This window comes from Pantherophis guttatus, chromosome 1, assembly GCF_059756535.1.
Source record: "Pantherophis guttatus breed Tessera chromosome 1, ASM5975653v1, whole genome shotgun sequence".
Lineage (NCBI taxonomy): Eukaryota > Metazoa > Chordata > Lepidosauria > Squamata > Colubridae > Pantherophis > Pantherophis guttatus.
This window is the reverse complement of record NC_142063.1, coordinates 142,896,631-142,924,554: the sequence shown is the minus strand read 5'-3', so window position 1 is coordinate 142,924,554 and position 27,924 is coordinate 142,896,631. Positions and strand designations below refer to the sequence as shown.

Below are 27,924 nucleotides of genomic sequence, written 5' to 3'. Positions count from 1 at the left end.
CGCGATGGCGGAACAGGAAGTGGAGGAAAGGAGGGGCGTGGCCGCGTCGCGGGCGGGGATTCACTGCTGCGAAGTGAGTCGCGTCCTGCGCTGGGGTGGCTGCCGAACCGGACCCCGCCAGGTTGAACACCCCCCCACCCCCCCCACCGCCTCGGGGTGTTGCCGTTATTAACGTTCGTGCTGCCGCCGTCGCCGTCATGCCGCTCTTCGCCTCCAACCCCTTCGAGCTGGATGTGGGTGAGTGGAACGGGATTTTTCCACCCGGCAGAAGAAGAAGAGCAGCAGCCGCATTAAAGGCTCTGGGCACGGCCTCGGGTCGGTTCTCCCCTCTCCCGGTGGGGTGGGGGGGGGGAGAATCAGCTCAGTCGGCATAGCCAAGCCTCGCCCACCCCCTCCCCATTTGCCTCCGGCTTTGCTTCTCAGTCCCCGTCCCAAGACTGACTGTCCTCTCGACAAGGAGGCCGGTCGTCCTGTGAGGATCAGAGTTGAGAGGCCACCTGTGCGGGAGAGGAAGGTGGAGCAAGACTAACCCTCTTGCTGCAAGAGGCCCCTGATTTACCTGGAGGGAATAATGTGGGTCCCCCCCCGCCCCCCATATTAAGTGGCTCAAGTGATTTTGCGAAATACTCTCTGGCTGGGCAAACCTGATTCTCCTCCTTTTCGCCAGGTCAGACCTGAAAGCGAACGATTTGCCCAAGATTAAATTTAAGGTGGGAGGGATCCTAATCTGATCTATAAATATATTTTAATCGGCTTGGGGGGGTTTTAAAAAATCCACAGGCCCACCTCTTTATCTGTATTATTATTAACAGTCGTATTGCCAGAACTATGGACACTTTTTAAAAGTGAGGGGAGGGGAGGGGGAAACTGAAACTTCAGAAACTGAAGCCAAAAAAATGACTTCATATCAAAAGAAGTCATAGTTTTAACTTTCGGTTGGAAACAAAAATATGTTTACAGCTAAGTAAAGTGATCTATCTATCTATCTATCTATCTATATTAATGCTAATAGAGAAGGAATTGCTGCATTTCGTTAAATGAATGGTTTCATAGAAAGGAATTTATTTTGCATTCCCAACAACTAAACACCCTTTGGTGATTTTTATTTTTTATTTTTTGGTCAGCACAGATTTATAAGGCAAGGAAATGGTCTTTAAAATATAACTGGAATTAGGGGAGGTGGCCAGTTATGTTGACGATTCAAAGACCAGTTTTGATTGGTAGGAATAGAAGTTAAGTTCTTAAAGGGTCTTAAATAATTAGGTGCTGGTCTTGGTTTAACTACATAGAGCTGTTGCTTGGTTAAATCTCAAAAACAAAGATCTTTATTCCAAAACCTAATAAGATTTCCAGGTACTGAAGTTGAATTTACTAGATTTGTTTTCCCTCTTTACTGCTTTATACCTTTATTTTAGCTTCTCTTGCTTAGTTGAATTCATGAGAATTAGATCTAAAAGTGAAATAATTCACAGCTTTACAAATTATTTAAAGCTAGGTATTAAGGGATTAGGCAAGAACTCATACATCAGTAGAGATGACAAGACACTTTTCTTTCTCATTTGTAATAGTACAGCTATAAATCATCTGCATGTTGCAGGATGACATTTTTGATGGTTGAATATGTTAAAATTAGAGAATAGGTATCTTTACAAGCTGTAAATACCTGAGGGAAATATCCCGTTAAAATTCAGTTGGGTTTTACAATATTTTATATGCATATGTGTATGAGATAAGTATAATGCTTAGTAAATTATGTGCTTGCAGATTTGAGTCACATTTGTACTGTACGTTATTGTCATGAATTATTTTTAAAGAAATACATTTTTTCATACTGTCTAAAAGTACTTGATCAAAGTTATTTTAAAAATATCACTAAAACAAAGCCTTTAAAAAATTGCACAACAGTGAAAAAAATCAATACAAAGTACTTTAAAATTTTTAAAAAAACTCCTCTTTGAGTTTTCCAAAAAAGACATAACCAAGAAAACATTTTTCTTCATAAGATAGTTTGATGTTTTAGAGAAAGTTGACTTGCCAGTGTTTGCTTCTAGGGTTGAATGTTCCTCATGGGCAAAGAACAGAGACACACAACGGACATATAATATTAAGTTATAATGTGATTTAATGTTGCTTTTGGTTTAGACTCACTGCAAAAGCACCCAAGATGGAGTTATTGTTACAAACTACATTGTGAAGAGCCCTTAAGATAATGTTCAGGTTCCTGCATGAAATAATGCATTCAAAATCACAAAAATAAAAATACAATGAAATTCATTTCTGGCCTATCTAATCCATGTTTTTCAATAAATAGCACGGTGCCACTGAATCCTGACATATAAAAATTTCCACCAGTGTGGATGCTAGCACTACACAGTGTATAACATTAAAAAATGATTATATTTTTCAATCACAGTCTGTCATGGAACCTCTAGCGACCTCTTGCGGAACCATAGTTGAGAAAAACTGGCTTAGAGCCTAGAATATTGGAAGATTATTCTTCAGTGTGTGCAGATGTTAGATTGTATAAGGATTCAAAAGAGATTTTAAATGGAATAGATGGGAAATTAGCTGCAATTTAATAAAAATTTACGGGCTTTATATTAAATTCCTGTCAGAACCAATTACATTTTATGTTAGCTGAAGCTTCCAGAAACTTAACAAAAGTCCCTACTCAGATATATATAATATGACTAATCTTTTATTAATGACAAAACATTTACTATCAGAACCGATTTCTTTTTCTCTTGAGAACTTAAATTCTGAAAATGGTAGTGTTTTGCTAATGAAAGTTGCAATCATGTGCGTGCTTCCTCAGATTTTATTGATGTAAATTGTTTAACTGCTGTTTTAATTTCTGGTGACAAGATGTTTTTAATTTCAAGATGTACAAATCACATTTTTAAATATTACACCAAGAGAGAAGATAAATAGAATTAAATCTTGAGCTTTTTTATATCTTTAAATGTTCATAAAATATTTAATTCTAGCACAATGCACATTATATATCTTTAGAAGAATCATAGAAACAATGCTCTTGCATGTTTTCGATGAAATAAGTGTTTTAAAAGTAGACATTTTAATCAGAAAATCAAAGATAAAATTTACAAAGGGTCTTAGAGAGCATCTAGCCCAGTGCAGAAATCTATTATTATAGCAGTTTCCGCAAATGACCACGTAATAGTCTATTTCATTACCGAATAGCATTTATCTTCCAGAACATCTTCCTGATGTCCATCTCAAATCTTCCTTGTAATTTAAACCTACTATTGCTTTTCTTCCTGAACAGTTTTGCAAGTTGCTTCCTAAATATATTTTTCTTAGTTCTTCTGTGTTGTAATCTATTATTTTCCAAGACTCCCTCATCTTGGAAATACGTTCCACGATCAAACTGCACGCCACCTGTTTGCTTCCAGTATTCTCTCTCTTCTTGGACCAAGAAGGAGTGAAGGAAATATATCACCTGTGTTCTCAGCATCATCATCTTGGTGCTGTACAGTACCTTACAGTAACTTCAGGATTGTATCATTTATTCCCATATGGATTAGTGATGAGGGATAATGGTTAGTAGACATTGAGTATTTTGGGAGCCTTATATATGTAGGTTTTTTTATACGCCATCCAATCCTAAGGACTCTACATGGCTAAGAATCTCATAAAATTATACCTGTAAAGAAAGAAAAAGAGATAAAATCCCAAATACACATAAAGTTAAAAAGTAGAATACATAAAAGTAGAAGATACAAAAGTCAGATGCTCACAGAGCTGACTGAATATCTCTAGGTAATAAGTAGTTGTCGAAAAAGCCCACTTCTGAGGACCTGTCAGCTGGCAGTCTTGTAAAAATGAGACCTTAGGGAGTTGACTATATAACCAGATCCAGAATTATGCAGGGATTGGTGGCAAGATGGGCAGCTATATAAAACTATTAAGTATGTAAATAAGACCCAGTGCTTTTCTTAAACCAGAGGATTCGTCTATACAAGATCAACTCATAACTCTCCAAATTGATACAGTACATTCTATACCAGGTGTAGGCTTTGAATATTCTTTGAGAGAGGCCCAGAAGGTTACTAGAACACAAATGACTATGAGCAAGACTTCCTGATCCAGGAATGTCCACAATTGGCACAAAGAAGTAACTGTGGTAAAGTTATTATATTTTTAATAGGTTGTCAGTCCTCCTGGATAAACCAGACAGGAAACATGACTAGATGAGCTAAATCTACATTATTGTAAGGCTACATTAGCACAATTTTGCAAGTCTGAAAGTACAAAAGTCTCACCCCAGTTTTAATGGTTTGATCCATTAGGCCGGGTTCTTTCTAAGTTTCTTTCACTGATTATTAAACCACTGAGAGCTCCTGCCTCTTTTATCTGATTATTTCCTGGACAACATTTCTTCCCCTGTCCACATTCCTCAAGATTATTTACCCATTCCATTACACTTGCCCTTTATATAGGTCAACTATATATAGGTCAACTCAAGGCAGTGAACATATCTAATACTCATGCCTCCTTCCTCACAACAACAACAACTTTGTGAGGTGGGTTAGACTGAGAGAGTAATTGGCCCAAAGTCACTCAGCTGGCTTTGATGCCTAAGGATGCCTAAAACTCACAGCCTCTTGGTTTCTAGGCCGCTACACTACACCAAACTCAATAAAAGTTCAGAAGTTCTCACAGGAAGATACCAAGGTTGCAAAACATCTGAGATAAATAACACACTTGTTCTTCGTGAACTCCTTGCAGACAGATTACCTTCCCCCTTCCCCCAGCAGTTTCAACATATGTTAAAGAGAAGTAGAAGCAAGCAGAGCCCTTAGCCACTTCCTAGAGTAAGGTTGTCCTTCCATCACATTTGAAATTGGCCTTCAGAAAGGAAGGCAACTACTTATTATCCTATGGCTGCCGCAATAGTACTGTAATCCAATGACAGGTCAAGAAGGATCATGTTGTACTCCCCAAATCCCAATTTCTCAATAGGTTGTCCATAAGCATGACTAATGCATGCATGACTGCTGTACCTTGGCCTTAAACTTGACTCTGTAAATCCAAATAATTCCCTTCCTTTAGGTCTCAGTGGAACTGTGGGCCCACCATTTTCTCTACATTTGCTCCCAGAAAGATCTGAATTGTAGACAGATCTGAAATGTTCCAGAACAAATAAACAGGAGTGACAGAACAGTCCCCTTACAGAAAGAAGCATTGATTATTACTTGACTGCAACTTCCTGCCATCTCATAAGAAGCCTCTACCAATCATCCAAGCAGGAAATGATGGAAGTGACTCTAAAGAAAGCCCTCATGATTCACAGGCTCAAAATGATCCCAGATCACAAGACAAAAGCCCCAGTCACTTCTACTGGTACTATCCTGTTGGATTCCAGCTCGCTTTCATTACAACCTGAATGTGAATCCCAGAAAGAAGCTCACATTGTGTATACAATGCCCTGAAGCTTGTGGTAACTCCTCCAATATAAATGGAAAAGCTCTGGAATATATTCTGAAGCTCCAAAGAAAAAGACCTCTCTTGGCAGGCTTTTGTTTTTCAAACCAAATTCTTCCATTTTCTCAGCCTGGCTTTGTTTTGTTTTCTATAGGCTTCTTGGTACTATTGTCCCTCCATAAGCACTTCTGAAATGGATCCAAGAATTCCTCATCTTCCCTGATAAATTGGAGAATGGACAGGTTCACTTCTTCACTTTTCTTCCAGGAAAGCAATCAACCTATACCTGCTACATGTGTAGTTCTTGTCTTCTCCAGGGAGGAAAGCACACATGTCCCCAATAAGTCATGAGAGTAGTTCTCTTTGTCTATGGATTACTCAGATAAACAGAAGGGAGGGAGGGAAGGAAAAAAATGTTAAGATCCTCAGTTATATTCCACAAAACAGCCATTCAAAACACTTGATGAATTGTTCCTGCCAATGGCTTTTGAGAGGAACCGTCCAGTGGACTTTGTCACCAAATTTTTGTTTGCTTTCCCTATTTGCTCACTCAGTAATTTTGTTGTTTCTGTAATGGATATCTTCACTTGATCTTTACTAAGAAGCAAATGAGGTTCAGCACATTTGAAGGGCATTGAGTTGGGGAAAGTTGTTTTAGAAAATGTGAGAATGGATTGTCCTGCTAGAAATTCAGCTTGCTAAGATGAAGCTGATATATATGAAGTTCAGTGTAAATGGACTTCGATTTTTTTACATGAGCTACCCTTTTTAGTCAACATAAAAAGCTCATCCGTTAACTTATTTGTTTCAGTGACTCGCTTGCTCTCAATGCTATTTAAAATGATGTAAATCTTTCTTTGCTGTTATACTGAGACTGATAAATATATTTTGAGTTTCTTTCAGTGTGTGGAACCCAAGGTTGTAAACAAGCAGTTTGAAGGATTGCATGATACCAATCCTCTAGATTTAGAAGACATAAGAAAAAGCTTATTTAACTCTTAGTAAAAGCTAACACATCTTTCAATGAAATGGTATTTTCTGTTGTTCTCAGAAATCTCATACAGAATATTCTGTTGTAAAAATCCTTAAGCTGAATTTTATTGTAACAAATAATTTAATATCGAAATAGTTGTTTTTTTCTTGAAAAACGTATTATAGCGAGGTAGAGGGGCAAGTAATCTTGCATAATACAGTACATCTGCTATTTTGAATCTACACCCGTTTGGCTTCAAATGATTGCCCAAGTTGTATCTTCTGCCAAGGAATGCAGGGCTATTGTTTTCTTGGCGCTGTTAGTAGACTTTGATTCTATTGATCATGATGTCCTTTTGAATGATTAAAATTGCAGTGACTTCAGACCTTTAGGTTGGTTAAACTGACATAATGATGTTGGGAGCTTCTACTCCATGGATTTTGAGGTGCTACAAATTTAATCTTCTCATGGTTTTTCAGTTTTTCTGTGAAGATATAGAAAACAATCATTTGAAGACTTAGATGACACATTTGTTAATAATATACTGAGGAATTTCTGAAGTCTGAACTAAAAGCCTGTTTGGGGTGGGGGGAAATGAGAATTAACATATGGAAAATATACAGGAAATAGAAAACTTAGCTATTGTACATAGGGGTGTTCAGCCATTTTGGGATGAACTTGTATAACTCATATGGTAGTAAGCAGTTTACCACTTGAGTGCAATCCCACATTTGGTCCTATTTCTGGGAATCCTGATTAGCATAGATTCAGGTATTCCCTTTGTGTTCACACTGAATTTTGACATTATGCTGGTTGTTATTAGTCTGACATACCTGTACTATTACTGTGCTGGTTAATTACCAGGGGTGAAATCTAAAATTTTTTGCTACCGGTTCTGTGGGCGTGGTTTAATTAGTGGGCGTGGCTTGGTGATAAGGTGACTGGGTGGACGTGGCCAAGTCAGTGTCACTTCTTTGCCCTTTTTTTACAAAACAACACAATACAACTGGCTCCCCCACAATGTAAAAGCAGCTGTGCTAGACCCAAAATGGCCCCGTAACTAGCAGGAACCTCACACAGCCACAAAAAGCCCAAAAAAAACAACTTTCACACTTTACACACACACAACACAACACAACTGGCTCACCCACAATGTAAAAGCAGCTGTGCTAGAACCAAAATGGCCCCTGCAACAAGCAGGAACCTCACACAGCCACAAAAAGCTCAAAAAACCAACTTTCACACTTTACACACACAAAATTCCACATACAGCTTTGTGAGATTTTGTGTTTGTGTGTAGTTAGAGTGAAACACTACAGAAAGACACTAAATCTCAGAAAGCTGCACAAATATTATTTTATTTTTATTTATTTTTATATAAAAGCAGCTAAATTTAAAACTTCCTAAACTTTAAATGGCTAGGTCTAAAAAAAGAACAACCAAAAAAAACCTCAATTAACTATTTTTTTTAAAGCTCCCAAAGGGCAGAAAAACTTACCCAATAGAACAGGTGTCTCCAACCTTGGCAACTTTAAGACTTGTAAACTTCAACTCCCAGAATTCCTCAGCCAGCTTTGCTGGGAATTGAAGTCCACAAGTTTTAAAGTTGCAGATAGAGCTGCTCACCGATGAGCTTGATTGCAGGCAGGGAGATTCAGTTGCTTGCTGATGCAATGGATTGCAGGTATTACAGCAAGCGCGTTGCGACCAGCAGCTAAGGTGAGCAAGCTGGAGGCTGGGGCGGGGGGGGGGGGGGAAAGAAACTTTTTTCTTTTAAATGGGTCTTACAATCCAAGCTGCGTTGCCTGATTAGCAGGCCATTTAAAAGGAAAAAAAGGCTCTGATTATCGCGTGGCTCAGCTGGGCATGGGGGGGCGGGGGGCAGGGATTTTTGCTACCGGTTCTCCGAACTGCCCGTCACCATCGCTACCTACTTGCCCGAGCCGGTCCGAACCGGGAGCATTTTACCCCTGTTAATTACCCTCTCTCAAACCAAATTTAAATTTTTACCTATAATATTCTCCAAAAAATGCATGATTTTTTAGAAAAAGTGAAAAAATACAATAGAAAAAGGGAAATATGGAACAAAGTATAATATAACAATTTTTCTTTCCAATGCTGCAATATCAGTTTTTTGGCAATAGTAAGGGCATTGAAAATCTATTTGTGTTGGCCAGTTGTCAAATTCCATGCAGTAGGTATGTAATTCAACAGAGTATTATCCTTTGAAATTTTAGTTTTTGTTGCCCAATCTTATTTATATAGTGCACCACTTTCTCCCAAAATATAGTAAGCATTGTACATTGTAAAAACATGTGTTTTAAAGAAGCATTATCCTCATTATTTCTCAAACAAAATGCTATCTCTTTTTTGAGAATTATGTTTTTGCATAAAATTTATTTTAACATTTTGTTCCTTTTCTGTAATTTTAAAAGCAATAAAATGTAAATATATAAAAAAATATCTATAATATTACTGTATCCATAGACTCAACAATCTTCAGTAACTGTTGACCAATTTCCCTTTGAAGGGAAGGTTTTTGAGAAGGTTGTCAGCCTAGACGTGTTTTCAACCAGGTTTCAAGCTGGGATTTATTACTAAGATAGCTTTGGTTGTGTTTGATGATTGGCAAACAATGGGACATCCCATCAGTGGCTGGAAAGGGCACAAGAACAGGCACTAGACAACAGATGTATAGAAGCAAGGGTTTACCACACTAGATAAGACCTGTGACCCAGACTATGCTAAGAGGCCTCAAAGAATTCCAACAAATAGTTGCAGAAGTTAAGATACAGGCAGGAACACCATACATCGAAACGGCACTACTAAGTAGCTGGCATTGTATACAGCAGGGGTCAGCAACCTGCGGCTCCAGAGCCGCATGCGGCTCTATGGGCCCTCTGCTGTGCTCCCTGTCAGGTAATCCCACCACTGGGTGGCCCCACCCTTCGCCCTCCCCTCCCAATCACTCCTCACCTGGCCTGAGAAGGTAAGGGCGACGGTGGGGGATGGAGAAGCGGCCAGGGCAGAGACAGAGAGATACAGAGAAAGGGGGAGAGAAAGAGACATAGAGAGATACAGAGAGAGGGTGGGGGAAAGAGAGAGATATGTCAAAAGGATTTTGTGATTCCTGGTGTTTTTTAATAACTGGTTCTCTGCCCTAATGACCAGCTGGGTAGGCGTGGCTGGGGGGGTGTCAAGTGACTGGTGGAAGTGAGTGACATTGGGTTGGCCACGCCCACCCCAGGTTTTGTGGTTCCTGGTGTTTTCTTTTCTGTGGGAAACGGGTCCAAATGGCGCTTTGAATATTTAAGGTTGCAGATCCCTGGTATACAGGAATATCCCCACAATATAGGGGCTTAAATCCAGATGGGAAATTCCACAGAAAGTTGTAGAGAACAACAGGGCTAAGATTCTGTGGGATTTCTAGATCCAGATGGACAGGCAGGCACTGGTCAATCAACTGGGACACTATGGTGGTAGACTAAGGACCGCAGTAGTGATAGATGTAGTGCTGCCAAGAGATAGCAATATTAGAAAGAAAGATGGAGGAAACTAGAGGTGATATGGAAAGTAAAGGCCAAAGTGGTCCCAGTGGTGGTAGGAACACTCGGGTCTGTGACTCCTAGCCCAGAGAGTGGCTCCAACAGATCCCAGGAAGAACGCAGTGTGAGAAAACAGCTAAGATACTGCACAGAAGCTTCAATCTTCCACATCTCTGGTAGAGGACCCAAGATTAAGGAAGACATACCATCCATAGGGATGAGAAGGGAGAATTTTTTAATATATAAATTTTATTTAAAACATTTTAGAAAGAATAAAAACAGTACACTTTTGAAAGAATAAAGAAAAATAGTAAGGAAAAAGTGCAAAGAAAGAAATAAGAGAAAGAAAACAGAGTTATAAATAAGCAGCTTCCAATTTTCTTATCAGCTATTAGAAGTACATTTATATTTCACCCTTTCTCTCTAAGGTTTCGCAATTATTCAGTGTCTTTCAGCAATAATGTCCTATATTCCTAGGGATTTTTAGTTGTGTCACTGAGAAGATGTATCTGTGTATGTGTAAATGTGCTTTTAATATTATTTTAACAGTGGGAATACCATTTATACTTGCTGGGAGATAGAGATAAAATTATTAAATGAGTGTAAAAAATTCCATTCTGTAGATAGTATTGCTTCTAAAAAGTTGAATTCAAATGTTTATTTTATCAAACATGAAGATTTGATGCTAATACACCCCCAAATACAACTCGTGTTGATAATATGAATAACTTGCTTTTTCACTTGATAGTGCACTTTGTTCACAAAGTGGAAATAGTTGTGCTTATCTTTAATTTCCTATGTGAGAATGAATGCTGGTATAAATTTATACTTTCATCTATCAGCGCCACATAAATCAACTGTCTGGATTGAGAAGAAAATAAGGAAGTTATTAAACATTGGTAGACTTCTAAGAAAATGAAGAAAACATTCATATTTTCTTTCAGACTCCAATCTCTTATAGTTTACTATTCATTTGAAATTGTAACGTCGGGATTATTTTCCCATTGCACTGAAGTAAATCTGTCCAATTTTAGACATATAGTCTGAATGCAAAACGACCTTGTTTGTGAATTTAGGGTTCTAGCGGGATAGTGAAAGTACTTTTTGAGCTAGCAACCATTTCAGACAGAAGATGCTTGTGTCCTGCCTGAAAGGCTGTTGATTTTTGTATGTTATTTTTGTCCACAGAAAAGGCTACAAATGAGTACAACACTGTTGAAGATTGGGCAGTTATTATGGATATTTGTGACAAGGTTGGAAGCACTCCTAATGGGTAAGACCCATCAACATATCTTGAATGTTATTTTGTAAATACTCTGATTAATTTGTGCCTTCTGCCCAGATCTGTCATTTTAAGCTGACATGCATATATATATACTTACTCATAAACATACATATGCATACACACCAACTCACATACTACCAGACACAGAGTGATTATGCTATATTATCTTGTTTAAAAGGTTGTGGGGAGAAGTAGATCCACTTTATACCAAATCAAAATATGTACCTTAAAACTAGGTCCCTTTAGAAGATGTCCAGAACAGAAAGTAGCTTTCATCCAGCCAGTCAGTCCTAAGGACAACATAAATAAAAACAGCAAACGTTTCTGCTAATAATTTCTATTCTCAGAAACTTGTTGTTATTAATTTCCATTGTTAAGTAGTTTTTTTTTTTTAAAGTCTCATGAAATAAATGCTTGAGGTTAGACTGGACTAAAAAAGTAAAATGTGGATAGTTGAAAGACATCAGCATCTGCTTCCATTTGAATAATAAAAAAAAGTATTTCAAGTAGTAATTAGCATTCCAGTAATTAGCATTTTGCTTGTAATTGTATTTGTGTGGTGTTCTGTAGGTTACTGTTGTCTAAACTAGACACATTAAACATTTCCAGGTGATTAGGCCCTTTCACATTATCTTTTGTATCAACTTGTAGAAAGGTGACAGGTTTGCCTCTTGTTGATTGCTGCTATAATGTCTGTGCTCATATGGACCCAGTAAAAAATTGGAACTCAGCCATTCGTGAATCCCCAGGCACATAGAACCTCAGTTAATATACTCTGTACACTTGCATTCAATCAGTGCTGAGACAGCACGTATGATTCTGCTGCCATTCCCTGCATTACTGTTAGCCTTTTAAAATAGGCTAGTTACGGAAAGGGACGACACACCTTTATTATCCTTCTTGACAGCTACTGGTAGCAGTGTTACTCCTCCCTCTCTCTCCGCCCCTTCTAGAGTGGCAACTTTAATTTTCTTTTTCACACTGTCTTGTTTCCCCAGACTGAGCTCATGTTTTGCTAACTGCTACATTCCTTCGCCACAACCATTTCCATGGCTCCCTAGATATTGGAGTCACACCAGTTGTCATGCTATAGCAGCTGTTGTGTTTTGTAAACTATTGTTTATGCCTTGGTTATATGCGAATTCAGTTATAATTCAGTTCGTTTATTGAACAAACTGATGTGGCAACCCTGACCAAATCAGAAAACTGAAAAATAGCATTAGATTAATATAACAAACCATGATTCAAACTGAAGTGTTGAAATACTTAAATGATTGAAAGCTACCTATTTTATCCTGGATATTTTCTCTTAGAGATAGGTCTATTGAACTGACTGTGGCTTGCTTTGCAGAATATGATTGGGTTTTGAGGTTGAAGTATTAGAAGTGGATCTTCCTTTTGTGTCACTAATAATAAAATGATGCCCCAAAGCTCTTTCTTCAATGTCTTCTTCTTTCTGGGACTTTTTGTTCCCTTTTAAGTTATTAAAATAAGAGACTGACACAGATATTATTTTATCTAGAGCAAAAGACTGCCTCAAAGCCATTTTAAAGAGAGTAAATCATAAAGTACCCCATGTTGCACTGCAGGCACTAACTGTGAGTATGCATATAATTTATTCAGGGGAGAAAATTATCAGGTTCTTCATAAAACAATTCTTGTGAACTTAAAAAAAAATTAAACTATTGATATTGATGGCTAAAATAATTTTGCTAAAACAATAATCTTATTTATTTCTCAGTGTTACTGGCCTGTTTTCTTCCTATCCAGCTCTAGATGGGGGGGGGCAGGGATTGATTAGGATCAATATCTTTATTACATATGGGCAGCTTTTTGCAATTCATTGTGAACGGTCTCATTTATTCAATTCTGTCTTCATTTTGTTAGCTGTTGGGAGCCTGTGTATCAAACTGTGGAAAAATTTTCCACTTAGAAATCTGCTCACGTGATTTTGCCAGTGAAGTGCGTGTCATAATAAACAAGGTGAGGTTTTTAGATGTATCATATTTGGAGAAAATTAACAGAAAAGTATATTGATTGTGTCACTGCATATACGTTTTGCATTTCTAGTATTAACTTAGAATGTAGAAATGAAATTTAAAAAAATACAATCTGTGATATAAATAGAGAAGGTAAAACTATACAAAATTATGGTGTTATACTTGGGAGATTTGCTTTAATCATGAATACTAAAAAGAACATTTAATTTTTGCAATATCTGAACTGACAGCTTCCGCAGAGGAACAACAGATTGCAAAGAAAGGTTGAATATTCTCTTATGCTGTGTTAGAGTTAAAACAATAGGAACATTTCATAATCATTTGAACAATGAATTATGAAGCTGGTATATCATCATTATTTAGAATAGTACTGACAGTGGGGGAAGCCAGATTCGCTTAACAGCCCCAAAGTTCTTTTAATTATAGTGATTTGCTTAACACCATGGTGACAAAGGTCATAAAATCGGACATGACTCACTTAACTGCCTTGCTTAGCAATGGAAATTTTGTTGTAAGTCAAGGACTACCTATAGATAAAAACAGAACCCAGAGTCACTTAGTGAGGAGGGAGATTGTTGACTGTATAGAGACAGTATTGTTTTGACAACTTTTACAAGGCCAGCCAAAAAGATAGGGATAAGCAGGGTAACGTAGGGTCTCAATTTGCACCCACTAAGGTTTGTTGGCAGCTTTGGGAATGTTACACAGGTGTTGGAACTAAACAATTGGTTAGATCCAGAGCTACCCACTCCTTCTTCCCAAATATATCATGAGGTGCTTCATGGGCCACCTTGGGAGATTGTGGAGTTTCTGTCACCTGAAGGGGCTTCCCAGAAACTGTCATCCTTCCTTCCCAGTTCTTTCTAGAGACTTACTGCTGATAAGTCAGTGTGGCCATGTAAGAGATGTAGCTTATATTAACAGCTAAATTGTATCTATCTGTAAAAAAGACTCTGCTAGAGAAATGCCAAGTCATTGTTTGGGTTCAGATTGTTGAAAAGAGGAAGGAGAATTTTTTTTAAAAAAAAAAATGTATTTGTGCTGAAGCTTTAGGTTACCCAGTTCATGCACCTGAACTGAGAACAGGTAATAACGGTCTCTTCCTGGAGCCAACCTGAGATAGACTGGCTATTTCTGGAGCCTAGGAACTGGCTGCCAAGTTGGTGGGGCAGTTCCTTTATATAAGCCTACCAAGAGCTTTATTTATTTCCGCATTCGTATTTACATCCTGCCTTTTCTTCAAGAGCTCCGGGCAGCATCCATTTTTTCTCCACAACATTAACTTTATGGGGCAAGCTGGGGGAAATGAGAGCAACAGGGCCAAATCCAAGGATGGACTTGAACATGGGACCTCTCTAATGCCAGTTCAACTCTAATCACTACATCACATCAGCTCTCATCGGTTTTTAAATTGTGAAGCTAAGTCTTCTAATGTATTTTAAAATACATGTCATCATACAATGGTCAGCCATCTCTAATATCACTTTTTAAATTTTTCTGCTAAACATGTCAGATTGTAGGTTTTCTTTGGACAACCAACTTCTTTGGCAGTTTGTTTTGTCAACTCTTTAAAGCTAATTTTGCTTCAGTCTGTTGTGCTTTCTTTTTTTAGGCACATCCTAAGGTATGTGACAAATTAAAAGCTTTGATGGTAGAATGGTCAGAAGAATTTCAGAAGGACCCCCAGTTCAGCTTAATATCAGCCACCATTAAATCTCTTAAGGAAGAAGGGGTTGTGTTTCCTACAGCTGGGACACAGGTAAGAGGTTAGAATTCATTTATGCCTACAAAAGTTTGGGGTTTTGGTGCTAACAGGATGACTGAATTTAAATTTTGAATGTGAGCACATTCAGCTATCCACCAATAAACTTTTTTCTACAAGAACTCCCCACACTGGCACTACAGAGCTGGGAGATGCTCTGTGGTGCACAGGGCAAATAGGCCTTGGGATGAGTAGAAGCTCATAATGTATTATTATACCTATTATATAATATACACAATATGTATGTAAGATTATCTGCTTCATAAACACTTTTAACATTGATTGAAGACTTTGCAGAGTTGGATTATACTCTGTGTTGAAGTGAGAATGATTACTATAGTATATTAATCCTGCTTTTGAAAATGTGCAGAAACAGTTTTGTGATCTAAAATGCAGTTGTATTAAATGAAGCACTAAAATGGTATCATTTTTATATATATTTATGTTGCTTAGACTAGGAACCGTTCTGTACCAAATCCAAATGTATAAGAGCAGATATACCGCAGCTTTAAAAACAAGGACATATGGTTTATCCATATTGGGCTATTTGAATAGACCTGGCAAGTATCAACAGCCATTTGTTGTGGAAAAATGACTTAAATCTAATAGGCAGCATATGCGGGCAATATGCTGAGGTTGTAAACTGATCAGAGAGTGCTGTAAAGTACTATGGAGTGGTATATAAGTCTTAAATGCTATTGCTATTATTATTAACAGTCAATATGTGACTTTGGTTCATTCCCAAAAAACGATAACTGCTCCGAGCACCTGTTGGGTATGAGTCCTATGTTTTCTGACTTTAAACAATTAAAAAATACTTACCACAAGGTAAGCTAAAATAACACCAGTATTGTTTTCAAAGTGTAGGCAAATATAGAACTTTTCCCACTTGAAGTAGCATGTTTATATTGCAAGTATATTTACAGAGTCCCTCAGCTGCTGCCAAGAATGGTGCATCATCAGGCAAAAACAAAGAAGAAGAAGATATAGCTAAAGGTAAAACTTTAGTCATCAATTCATGAGTGATACAATACTTTACATGTTTCTAAGTTTGTACGTGGGAACAAGCTTGACGGTTAAAATGTGTGACATTCTCTGTTGAACACAAATTCAAATCAAACCCTTGCTATATAGCCAGTAGTAACAAAGGAAAGTTTGAACAATTGTATTTTTTAAAACTTTGTGAAGGAAGCAAGGAAACTATAAAGGAAACAGATGTTTATCTCAGCAAATGCATTTTAAAAAATGGTTTTGATCTCCTTGGAATTCTAAGGATGTTTGCCATTTCTTAAAACAAATTTCCAAAAGTATTACCATTTTATATTACAACTGTCCAGTTTCTGACTCTGCTATTTTTAAATATTTTACACATGTTTGGTTTTAAGTTATTAGATGCTCATAACCCTAGCTAACAAATAAAATAATAAGTATAATTCTTTGAGTTGGATTTAATTTCATTTACATAATATAAATTGTGTATGGATTTCCTCAAAACAGTTTTTTAAGAATTCTTAGCTTACACTTTGTGTATTGAGTTTCTTGTTGCTGCCTGGTTTTGAATCTTTTCATCTTTTTGGTTTGTTCAATTCATAAGCTAGAAACACTTGTCAGAGAAAATTTTACTCATATTGACCTTATTAGAGACATTAGTGCTCTAAGAACAATGTCTGACTTAAACATGCTTTTAATAGCTGTGTATGACTTTCTGGTCACTGAGAATTCACACCAACATGATGGCACTTAATCAGTCAGACTGCTGTGGTAATTCTGTTCAAATCCTACCTTCCAAAGAAACTTCAGATAGAGAGATAGATAGATAGATACAGAGATAGAGAGATAGAGAGATTTGGATGGGACCATATAATAAAAACAGGTTCAGTCAATCTCTAAGCAGTTTACAGGCTATGGTTAATCTATGCCTTATTTAATATTTAGTATATGAACATCTATATTGATTTTACTACAGTTCTTTAAGGTGGCAAATTTGTACATAATCATAACTACTTGTATGGAAGGCTGCAACCTGTTTTGTCTTCCCCTAATTATACTGTAACAACAACTAACTTCCTCCCTCAACAACTTCAATTTTCAATCTATAGGAGGGGTGATAACTGTGAAGCATTTAGAGCAGTTAGCACCTTGTTTCCCACAATCAGCAGAGCTTGAATGTATTGAGTGGCTAGATTCAGTCATCATGCTAAGTTTAACTGTGGTTTATTGAGTAAGACATGGCTGAATTCACACAGCTCACTAAGCTAAAACTAAGCAAACTGCATGACAGCTTTCTTAGGTTTTCTGGAGCATGTTTACAAGTAGAGTTTTTGGAATGTCCAATTTTTTTTTGGACTTTTTTCTAATCTTAGCATTGGGATGTACTTCCATTCACAGATCATCTCATCCAGAATTAACTATATGTACAGGTAGTTCTCGAGTTACGATCACAATTGAGTCCAAAATTTATGTTGCTGAGTGAAACATTTGTTAAGTGAGTTTCCCCCTATTTTACAACCTTCCTTGCCACAGTTGTTAAGTGAATCATTACAGTTGTTAAGTTAGTACTCCGGTTAAGTGAATCTGGCTTCCCCGTTGACTTTCCTTGTCAGAAGGTCGATCACATGACCCTGGGACACTGCAACCGTCATAAATATGAGTCAGCTGCAAAGCATCTGAATTTTAATCACGTGACCATGGGGATGGTGCAATGGTCGTAAGTGTGAAAAACGGTCATAAGTCACTTTTTTCAGGGTTGTAACTTTGAACGGTCACTAAACGAACTGTTGTAAGTCGAGGACTACCTGTAAAGAGATCTGAATGAGCATCTTTGTATAATTTTGATGCCCGAAGCTAAAATCAAATGAAAAGACACTTGTTTGGAACATTTTAGAGAGCTTTGTGCTACACACCATGACATGCAAGTAATTCACATAATTTTAACTGGCATAAAATGTGCTTCTGTTCTTCAAATTGTAGCTATTGAATTATCTTTGCAAGAACAGAAGCAGCAGCAGCAAACCGAGACAAAATCTTTATACCCATCTGTAGACATTCAGCATAGCCATCAAAAGCTCTCAAGAAAAGTGCGAGCCTTGTATGACTTTGAGGCAGTCGAGGATAATGAACTTACCTTTAAGAGTGGCGATATTATTGTTGTTTTGGATGACAGGTATGTCGGTATTTTATTATTTGTATTCAGATAGGGAATTACTGAACTCGAATGTATCTTTTAATATGCTACTTGCATTTTGAACAACCGCTTCAGTGTTTATTTCCAAACTCTTCTATGAACAAGGTTGATTCAGTTAAATAAATTACAATTTATTTACTATTCAGAAAATTTCCATAGCTATCATTTTCAGTAAAAATGCACTCTCCTTATTTGAGCATAAATTCAGTGCAGATTCTTCGGCATCTCAGAGAGAGATGGTTTCATTGTTAGTTAGGATATACCATATAAAACTATTTTGCTAGGCCTTTTTTTCAGAATAACTTTTACTGAAAAATAAAATAATGATCTTAGAGCCAACCTGATGACAGCCAAGATGATACATATTTGTATAGTTATTAGAGACTGAAGAAATTCCAATTGAATTATTGCTTATGGCTGCTTGGAGGATATTTTTGCCAGGAGGTTCTGAAAGAACAATCTTCACCAGTTTTTGCAATTATATTACTCCCTCAGCTCACATTCCCTATTAATTGAACTTTTTGCCTTTGAACTTTTAGAGAGAAGTTAGTAACTTATTTTAACTATTAGCAAATAGAATAGAAAGTATGCTGATTGGTATATGCTTGAGCATTACTTTTATGAAACATTTTTAAAGTCTGAAAATCCAGGTTAAATTTTAGTCTTTAAAAATGATTATTTTTTTATCTGCCGTTTTTGTAAGAAGATGTCAATTTTTAAAAAAGGGAATAGGAACCACTCTTGTTCATGTATAGCTGGTTCTGTTTGTGCATTTAACTCACAACCTATACCTTGTAATAAAGATAAAAAGGCCCAGTGTTAGAAACTATTCTAATTGCTATAACTCTACCCCACTTTCAAAGTCTATTTAGAAAATTATTGTCCTTAATTGTTTTGGATAAATTGGGTCTTTCTGAGCTAGATGAAGGTTCAAAGAGAAAATCATAGGTGTTGCTAAGAGCTCATTAGTTTGTATTTCCTAATGGATAGGTTCTCGTCTATATTTTTATACCGTGTTTCTCCAAAAAGACGACCCACCATGAAAAGAAGCCCTATCACATTTTTTGAGCGCGTGCAATCAAATTAAGCCCCATCTACAAAATTAGCCCTAATTAAGATCCCGCCCACCCCGGGGCGCAGGGGGTGGAGTGAGGCACACTGGTAAAAAATAAGCTAGGGTGGGGAGGTGGGGTGGAGCTGCCCTACTTACCAGGCCTCGCATACCCCGACACTTGCCTCGCCTTCTTCTGCAGCTGCTTGCCGCCACTCGCATGCATTGCCCTGGCCTCCATTTCGTTTTCAGATGCCTGACGGCATCTGTTATCTGCAGCTGATAACAGAGCTCCGGATTGGTCCGGAGCTCTATTATTGGCTGCAGAGGGATTTCTGGAAGGCATCCGAAGGCGAAACGGAGGCTGGGGTGATGCATGCGAGTGGTGGCAAGCGGCCGCAGAAGAAGTGGACCAGCAGCAGGCTCCTGCTGGGCGGTGCTGTTGGTGCCACTGCCATGAGGTGAGTCAATAATTAAAATCCTCCAAAAAGAAGGCCTAGCCATTTTTTCGGGGGGGGTGGGTGTCAAAAGAAAATAAGACCCGGGCTTCTTTTTGGAGAAACACGGTAGCTATAGCTTTCCCCACCCTTGTGTCCTCTTGATGAATTGGAATTATAACTCTCTGAATCCTTGGAGTTACCGCCCCAGCATATATTGAATAATTAGATTGGGAAGATGACATGCATCATTTATTTAATCTTGTAAAAATAAAATGACAGCCATTTTGGTGAAGTAATGAAGGCACCAGGCTAGAAACCGGAAGACTGTGAGTTCTAGTTCCACCTTAAGGACAAAGGCAGCTGGGTGATCTTGGACCACAATTTAGGATTATGTGCCTGACATTTCCTTAAATGAACTAAGTACAGAGGAAGGCAACATAACACAAGTTTAAATAGTATTAACCGATATATTGAGATGATTCCATGCTGAGGGTGGAAGACAAGCAAGAATCTTAACATCATAGTTCTATTTTCATGTGTGTGTTAAAATACCCTTTTTTTAAATTGTGCAGTGATGCCAATTGGTGGAAAGGAGAAAATCACAGAGGAATTGGATTGTTCCCTTCTAACTTTGTGACTCCTAACTTAAATGATGAGCCTGAAACAGGTAAACGGAATAGAAATTTGATTTTCAGAACACTTCAGGAGTCATATATGTAATATCATCCCATTTTTCAGGAAACTACTAAGAAGCTGAATGATTTGTCCAAAACTGCTAGGTATGCTGGAAGACTGTTAGTCTTCTGCCTTGTAATGCCCACTCCTGTTCTAATTGTTAACTCACTGTTACTTAATGTTCAATAATCAGAAGGTCTTGCACTTGCTGAGAAGTAATTTGTCTCATGTCTGTTAATGGCGTATTGTTCTGGAGCTGCATATGGAGATGATACGAATTGTATTCATGAAGAAAGTTTATTGTTAAATGTCATGTTCATGATCTAGTGTTTTTACTGTTGCCAGACAAAAGTATTCTAATATCATGAGTCAGACACTGCTATAATCATGATTGGAAGAATAATTTGCTCTGAATTATGCATTTAGATACAAAGTGCTTTTATATTTTAGAAGAGATAGTTTGAAATCGCACAAACAGAATTTAAAATTTATTTTATCTGTGTTTATATATTCTTCACCAGGGCTTTCCAGCCATTTGGGTTAATGAAAAATACCCCAAACTAGCAAAACATATATTGAATATCCATGGATTGATTAGGTTATTAAGCCAAACATCTCAAGCATCAGGGTTCACAAAGCAACAAGAAATTTATTTCTAGACCAATGCTACCTATGTTATTAAACTGTGAAATGCCTCCTAGTCTTTATATTACCTTTATCCTGAAATTTATTTCAGTCTGTAACTTTACCTTGTGTTGTATAATGTTTGCCATGCAAAAGTGTTTTTTTGCCTCTGCATCCATTAGGATTTCTTGTCACACACTACTTTACAAACATACCCAAACTATTGGTAGATTAAAAATATTTAAGCAAATACTAAACATTATCACCATATTAACTGTCTTATCTAAAAAGCTCAATTTCCAAAGTTTGCTCTTCTTGCTGTTTATTTGTACACAGTAATCTAAATTATTAATAATCTGAGTCGTTAGGTCTGTCTTCGAATCTGGACATGGGGTATATTGACAAAAAATTATTGTATGCTGAGAAACTAGATTTAGAGGAAGACTAATGTTGTCATGGTATTTACGCAGTGCCTGTAGACAAGGATGCTTCTGAAGACACTACTGAAGTTACAAAACCTGAGCCAGAGCCAGTGTACATAGATGAGGTATGTCTTGGTTTTCCATCAGCATAATACATTTTAGGCAGCTTTTTCTTTGAAGAAGCTACCATGTCCCCTTGTCACAAGATAAATTTTGTTATTGATTTTGAGAACTTGAATTCCCAATTTAAATATCTTTCTAAATATGTTTTCTCCGTCTTCCAGAATAAGATGGATAAGACACTGCAGTTACTTCAGAGCATAGATCCAACAGATCCTAAATCTGATTCTTCTGATCTCCTGGATTTAGAAGGTATCACTACTGCTACATATGATTTTTTTTTTTAAATCCTAATCCCAGACTTCTTGTCCTTTTCATGTTTTTCATTTGTTAAACCAAATCTGAAAGGCAGGTGAAATTGTCCTTTCTTTTTGCGTGCTAGGCAAAGTATCCATGCATTGCATTCACCTCAGTGCTTTTATTTATGAGCAATTAACTGATCAGATGTTCATATTTTACTGTTCATAGATGTCTGTCAACAGATGAGTCCCATGATAGATGAAAAGCTAGAAGAAATTGATAGGTAAGGCAATTGTGTAATGCTTATAAGTAAAAAAAAAATGCAATTTATATTTAAGTAGTACAGTAGATGAGTAAAAAATAAGATGGGTCATCAAACAGCTTCAAAAATTCAGATATCCTACGTAGTGTAATAATTGTGAAAACTAAGCCCAAAAGACTGAGTGTGGTACGTGACATATTATGCAAACTGGCATATGACACATATTTAGAAATTAATAATTTATTTCCAAGAATCTTTAATTTCTAGGCTGAGGTTTACTGAGGGTGCTTGATGCTCTTTGAGTTTGGTTGTTTTCTTGCTAATGTTTCATTCATTTCATCATCATGCTGGCACTTGGGTAATGAAATGTCAGCAAGAAAACAGCCAAGCTCAGAGAGTAGCAAGAATTCCTCATTTAAACCCTGTGCTACAAATATTCTTCCTTATGTAGTTTTACTATACTCAAATTAAACAAAACCAATTGATCAGTGATAACTGAAACTACTTCATTCGCTCTAATTAGGAAACATTCAGAATTGTCCGAACTAAATGTGAAAGTGATGGAAGCTTTGGAACTCTATAATAAACTAATGAATGAAGCTCCTATGTATTCTGCATACTCAAAGATGCACTCAACGGCACAGTATGCACCCACGTCAGCCAGTGTTCCAGTGCAGGTCAGTGCCTTATTTTTACTTCTACTTTCTAGAAGGATTCCCTTCACATATAATGGCTGCTGCAATGCATACAAGAACAGACCACTGCAATATGAAGGACTTGAATTTCCACAAAGACTTTAAAGTTCTGGTGCAGAATGTATCAGCATATGCTTAAACAAATGTAGATCTTACCTCTTTCTTAGAATTAATGAGTGTCAAACAGTGTTGTAATTGCAGCTTTTCCATGAACCTTCAATCCAAAGAATTCTGTTAGTTGGAAGTAGTTTTTCATGATATTTGTCAGTTCTGTCTTCAGAATCCTTCAAAACAGCTCTCATAAGGTATTGAAAACCTTGTATGCAGTGGTGGGAATGTTCTGAGTCTCAGTTAGGATTAGGATTGAATTAAACATGTCTCCACCAAAACTTAATAAGTGAGTGAACAGAGTTGCTTTCTCCAGTATGACTCAGATGACACATGTAAGACTTGCTGGGATAGCGGGCAAAATCTTGGACACTATGCATGTCTCCCCTCCCAAACACTCGAGCTGCTTCATAGATGACCTTTCCACATTCATATATCAGTGCATTTTGTGTTGCTTTATGGACTTTCAGTGAGACTAATTGAGAGTTGTTAACATACCTCACAATTTGACATGCACCACTGAATCTACATCGCCTTTGGTTTATTTAGTTTGTGTTTTTCATAAAGGAATTGCTGGAGGATGGAGTTTGAGGGAAGAAAAGTTAGAAGTGCAATTAAATGAAAAAGATGTTGCGAATTTTAGATGGATTTTACATAATACAGTATGAAAAGAATAGTTACTATGGTAACTGCCACATCAAAGATAGTACATTCATCTGTTATATTTTCCGTGAGCTCTTTGAAATGATTGACAGTATTTGGGGATGTGAGGAGAAATAATGAGCATTAGATGAACTAATATTCCTCTCACTTCAAGGTAATATTGTATACAGTTGAAGGCTACAGAACAATAAGGGAATATCTACATTTAAAGGAGCAAATATTTTTATAATATTATTTAATCTCTACTTACACACTGTTGAATCACGAAGCAATCATTTTCTGTAAAAATGCTTGCTATATTTCTTCAGTATTTTCTTCTTTATTTATTCGTTCATTTAAACGGTTTTAAGACTATGTTTAGAGAAAAAATCTCTTAAAGCAAAATATAGCATTTAAAGTCACAGTTGTGATATAAATAAGATTCTATTAAAACCTTATAAACATAATAAAATACATTCATTGCTAGTCAAGTATTTATTTAACTCTGTTATAAATTCTGGATTGATAAAAAGATATTTTTTGTGAAAGCAACCATATAATCTGCACCATATGAGATTATCTTCATTTAGGGTAAAAATAGGCTCATATTTTCTTCATAAAATGATAGGCCAAAAGTCCTTTTTAGGACCATGAGATTTAGTACATTTTTTAAATGAAGCACTCTAATGTATATAACATATTTATGTCATTCTAACACATTGTTGAAAACACACATAGTTTTCTTGCCATCCATGTTATTCTGATCATCCTATGACATTGGTCTGAGAGACTAAAATTGCCCTATGCTTATTTTATAAGCTTTGTACCTTTAATAATGTCCTGATGTAAACTTATTACTTCAGCGTAGCAGAAATACAAAGCAAGCTGCATGAAATCTGTCGTAATGGACAATGGCATTTCTTCTTGGGCTAAAATCATATTCAATCTTATCTGGCATATTGAAGGTTGCATTAGAAATTAGCAGAGTTTGAGCAAGAAGAAACTAGCATCTCTTAATTTTCTCAACTAAGCTACCTTCTTCATTACTTAATTTCCAAAGTGGGTGTGGGTATATATATGCTATAGCTAAATAAATCTGATAAGCCCTTGATAAAGATAGCCACAGAAGAACCGCAACAAAGCTTCAGTTCTATTAAATAAGGATATAGAAGCTATAGTGACATTAAAATAATGAAAGCAGGATGCAGTGATCTGTTTGCAAATTGCTTCAAACCACATAGCTCAGTGGAAATTAAGAAAAGGCATGGGTCCTTTACAGTGCACCAACTGTGCCACAAGCATGACCCCTGCCCCCTCCCCCAGCATCTGTTCTGAGAAACCGCTTTCTTAAACTCCTGCAGATGATTCTTGCAAGCTTTGAAGGTTCATGGATTCATCCAGTGATAACACTATTTCACTTCTCATGTAGTGAAAGTTCTTTCCCCGCTCTTCCCATCTCTTCCATGTTCAGATCAGTTTCAGAGAGTCCTCATCTGTCTGTACCTAGCAGATTTGAAAGATTATTTTGGCAATAAAAAAATTGGTTCTGTCCGCATGGTATTGGTGTGCTACTTGGGTTCTTGTATTAATGACTACTGGAAGACTTACTGCTCCTTCCTTTTTAGAAATATCCCTTGGGCTTCAGAAGGTCAGTTCTGTTCTGCTTCTTTTGCAGTCATATCCCATCCATCCGCACAGTGGGAATTATGTGGTCCATGGTATGCCTCCAAACTACAATCCAGGAAGCGACCAGATTGGTCCACTGAGGTCTTTGCCTCCAACCGTGAATTCTTCAGTACCATCTCAGCCCCCTCCGACCTACATGAGGTAACCCATTAGCAAGTTTTAGCTAATCAGCTTTATTCCCATCTCTTCATTATGCTTGTGGGGTTTGCTTAAGCTAATGTCTTTATTGTATTTCAGCCCTGGTCTAGATTCTGTGCCCAGTTCTACTTACATGAACCAGAATTCTTGCCTCCCGCCTGCTGGTCCCGTTTCTTATGCCCAGCAGATGACCATGCCGGTGGATATGCTAGCCTACCAGAATACTGCATCCAGTTTGCCTCAAGGTCCGTGCTATCCAGCAGTTCCCACTCATTCACTTCCACAGCAGCAAACAAATTATCACCAGCAGCCTCTCCTGTGAAAATGCAGAGTCGGAGCCTGGGAAGCGTTTCAGATGTTGCTGACCCGTAATCTTTTAAATTGTCCTTCCATTGATTTAAAAGGCTACTTCTGCTGAAGGGAACAGACAACTAAGCAATTTCAAAGTAAATGTTAATTCAGGCTTAACTGTTTTTCTGCATAGCCATTTAAACTAGATGAGCTGCGGTTGTGTGTTTTTTTTAAAAAAAAAATCTTTCCAATCCTGACTTCTGAAATATTCTGTGTCTCCTCACTATTTATAAAAATGCCACTTCAATTTTTCCCTTGTAAAAGAAGCTTGAAAACAAAGCTGATATATGCAGCTCCTGTTTGTTCTTTCCAGACTTTGGGAATATAGTCATTGTTTTTTAATGGAAGCCTTACATTTGAAGTGCTTTCTTTGAAACTCAGTTTAATTAGTTAGTTTGGATTTTGGTTTACACCCTTTTGAGATCATAATCTTAACAAGATTGCCTTTTGAGATTATACAATAAAATCTTTACGAACCTGAAAGGAAAACTCACTCACTCTCTCCCTCCCTCCCTCCCTCCCTCCCTCCCTCCCTCCCTCCCTCTCTCTCTCTCTCTCTCTCTCTCTCTCTCTCTCTCGCTCACGCGCGCGCGCGCACACACACACACACACACACACACACACACACACACACTTTGAATGTCAGAGAAGTTAATGGATTTTATGGTTTCTGCCAGAATGGATTTCTTACTTGCTTTTCTCAAAAATTAGTTTTATTGCTGTGGAGTAATATTCTCTATGTGAAGACGGAGAGTTTAAAGAGTACATTTTTAACTTCATAAATTCCCTAACACAAATGGACCTGATCAAATCTGGATCAGTCTTTTCTCTCTGTTCTCATTCCCTGGCATTATTGAATATGAAGGAGAAGCTGATAATTATGCTGTACTGTAGTCACAGCAAGGATTTATGTGCAGATTTTTTTTTTTTAACCTTAACTGGTAAAATACACATTGTGTAAGGGAATCCAAAAAGGGATATGTATTTTTCTATTGTTGGGAGGTCAAAAAGAGTTCCTGACCAGGTTTTTAAAAAGAAAAATTTTCTGTTCTGGATACTTCATTTCTTGCTACTCATGGATTTTATCCTATTAATAACAGGATTATTCTGAGGGAGGGAAAATAGATCTTGCATACACTATAGTTGGAAATGGGAATGGATACCTTATTAAAATAAGCAGAAATGTATAAGTCAGTGCAAAGAAACCATTGGCATTTTATACTATGCTCTGAAGAATTGTTCTGCAGTATCTGACACCCGTTGTATCTAGCATCAAATGAGCCCCATTTTTCACTTCCAATATTGGTGCTAAGTAAGCTATTTAGATTTCTAGTAATATAGTGATCTAGACTACGATGTCTTTGAGAAGGTGGTTTCAGAAAAACATAGCTGCTGTTCATCTCTTTCTACCAACAAGAACATTTGAGTTTTCCTTTTTGGTGTTGGTTTTATTTTAATCTTCTCAAAAATGTTTAATTTTAAAGGCTGCTTTTTAAAATCCTTATTTAGAATCAAGGTTTTCTCATTCAGCTCCAACGTTTTATAAACAAAATGAGGATTTTGAATAGTGCATTGCTCTTCCACATTGATACATTATAGATGGTCCATTTATATTGATCACAGTCTTTGATACTACTTTAAGCGGTACCCAATATCTGACTGTGATGTTGAGTTGAAACAGTCTTTTTTCACTGCATTTTCTCCTTTATATATAATGTATAAATAATAAATGTGTGTATATATATCCACTGGTCTGAGATTTTATACACAACAATATATATACTAATTCTCTCAAATCACTGAAGTTTTATAGATAGCTGCATTTGGCTTTATTGTTAATTGGTGTAATCTTAAAATGCATTTATGCAGGCTGTAAATATGTATAAATTCTGATGTTGAATTGGTGTATTTAGTGTTTCGGTGTCAGTAGGGATCATGTTTCTTCCCTTTTCTAAACTAAAATATTTATTGTTAAGGCATGATTATAATGATGCTTACCAAAGGAATTAACAAATTTCCATAGTTAGGGCCCAGACTTTCATTTGCATCAGTGAGTATTTAGCCATTGATTTGAATGGAATTTCAACTATACTGCAGACGTATAACTATTTTTATATTAAGAGTAAACAATACTTGCTTTGCTTGACATACATTAACTGAATAAATAGAAATTCTTTACAGTTCATAATGAGTGTTGTTTTGTAATTTATTTTGTGGGTGTTCAATTAAGGTTTGATTTATGTTTAGAAATAATTTGCTATCTTAAATTTGTATTT

The 27,924-nt window shown here is 37.0% G+C and overlaps 1 protein-coding gene across 2 annotated transcripts; it reads left to right on the top strand.

Moving 5' to 3' along the window:
* Positions 1-27,833, top strand: STAM2 (signal transducing adaptor molecule 2). Of its 2 annotated transcripts, none has more exons than XM_034425075.3 (14): positions 1-237; positions 11,152-11,236; positions 12,771-12,846; positions 13,136-13,231; positions 14,861-15,007; positions 15,937-16,006; positions 17,981-18,173; positions 20,258-20,352; positions 21,455-21,531; positions 21,691-21,778; positions 21,995-22,049; positions 22,552-22,705; positions 25,149-25,300; positions 25,397-27,833. In XM_034425075.3, the coding sequence occupies exons 1-14, from the start codon at positions 198-200 to the stop codon at positions 25,617-25,619; spliced, it is 1,551 nt and encodes a 516-aa protein (XP_034280966.1). In that variant the 5' UTR covers positions 1-197; the 3' UTR covers positions 25,620-27,833. The 2 variants fall into 2 exon arrangements, with proteins under 2 accessions (XP_034280966.1, XP_034280975.1); XM_034425084.3 differs by having other exon boundaries at positions 2-237; positions 18,053-18,173.
* Positions 27,834-27,924: the final 91 nt, after the last annotated feature.

Bases quoted from the DNA above. Each gene is read 5' to 3' on its own strand.
- STAM2 (XM_034425075.3), top strand. From the start codon at position 198: ATGCCGCTCTTCGCCTCCAACCCCTTCGAGCTGGATGTGG. The intron at 16,007-17,980 runs GTAAAACTTTAG...TTCAAATTGTAG, and splicing joins AGAAGAAGATATAGCTAAAG to CTATTGAATTATCTTTGCAA. The intron at 21,779-21,994 runs GTATCACTACTG...TACTGTTCATAG, and splicing joins TGATCTCCTGGATTTAGAAG to ATGTCTGTCAACAGATGAGT.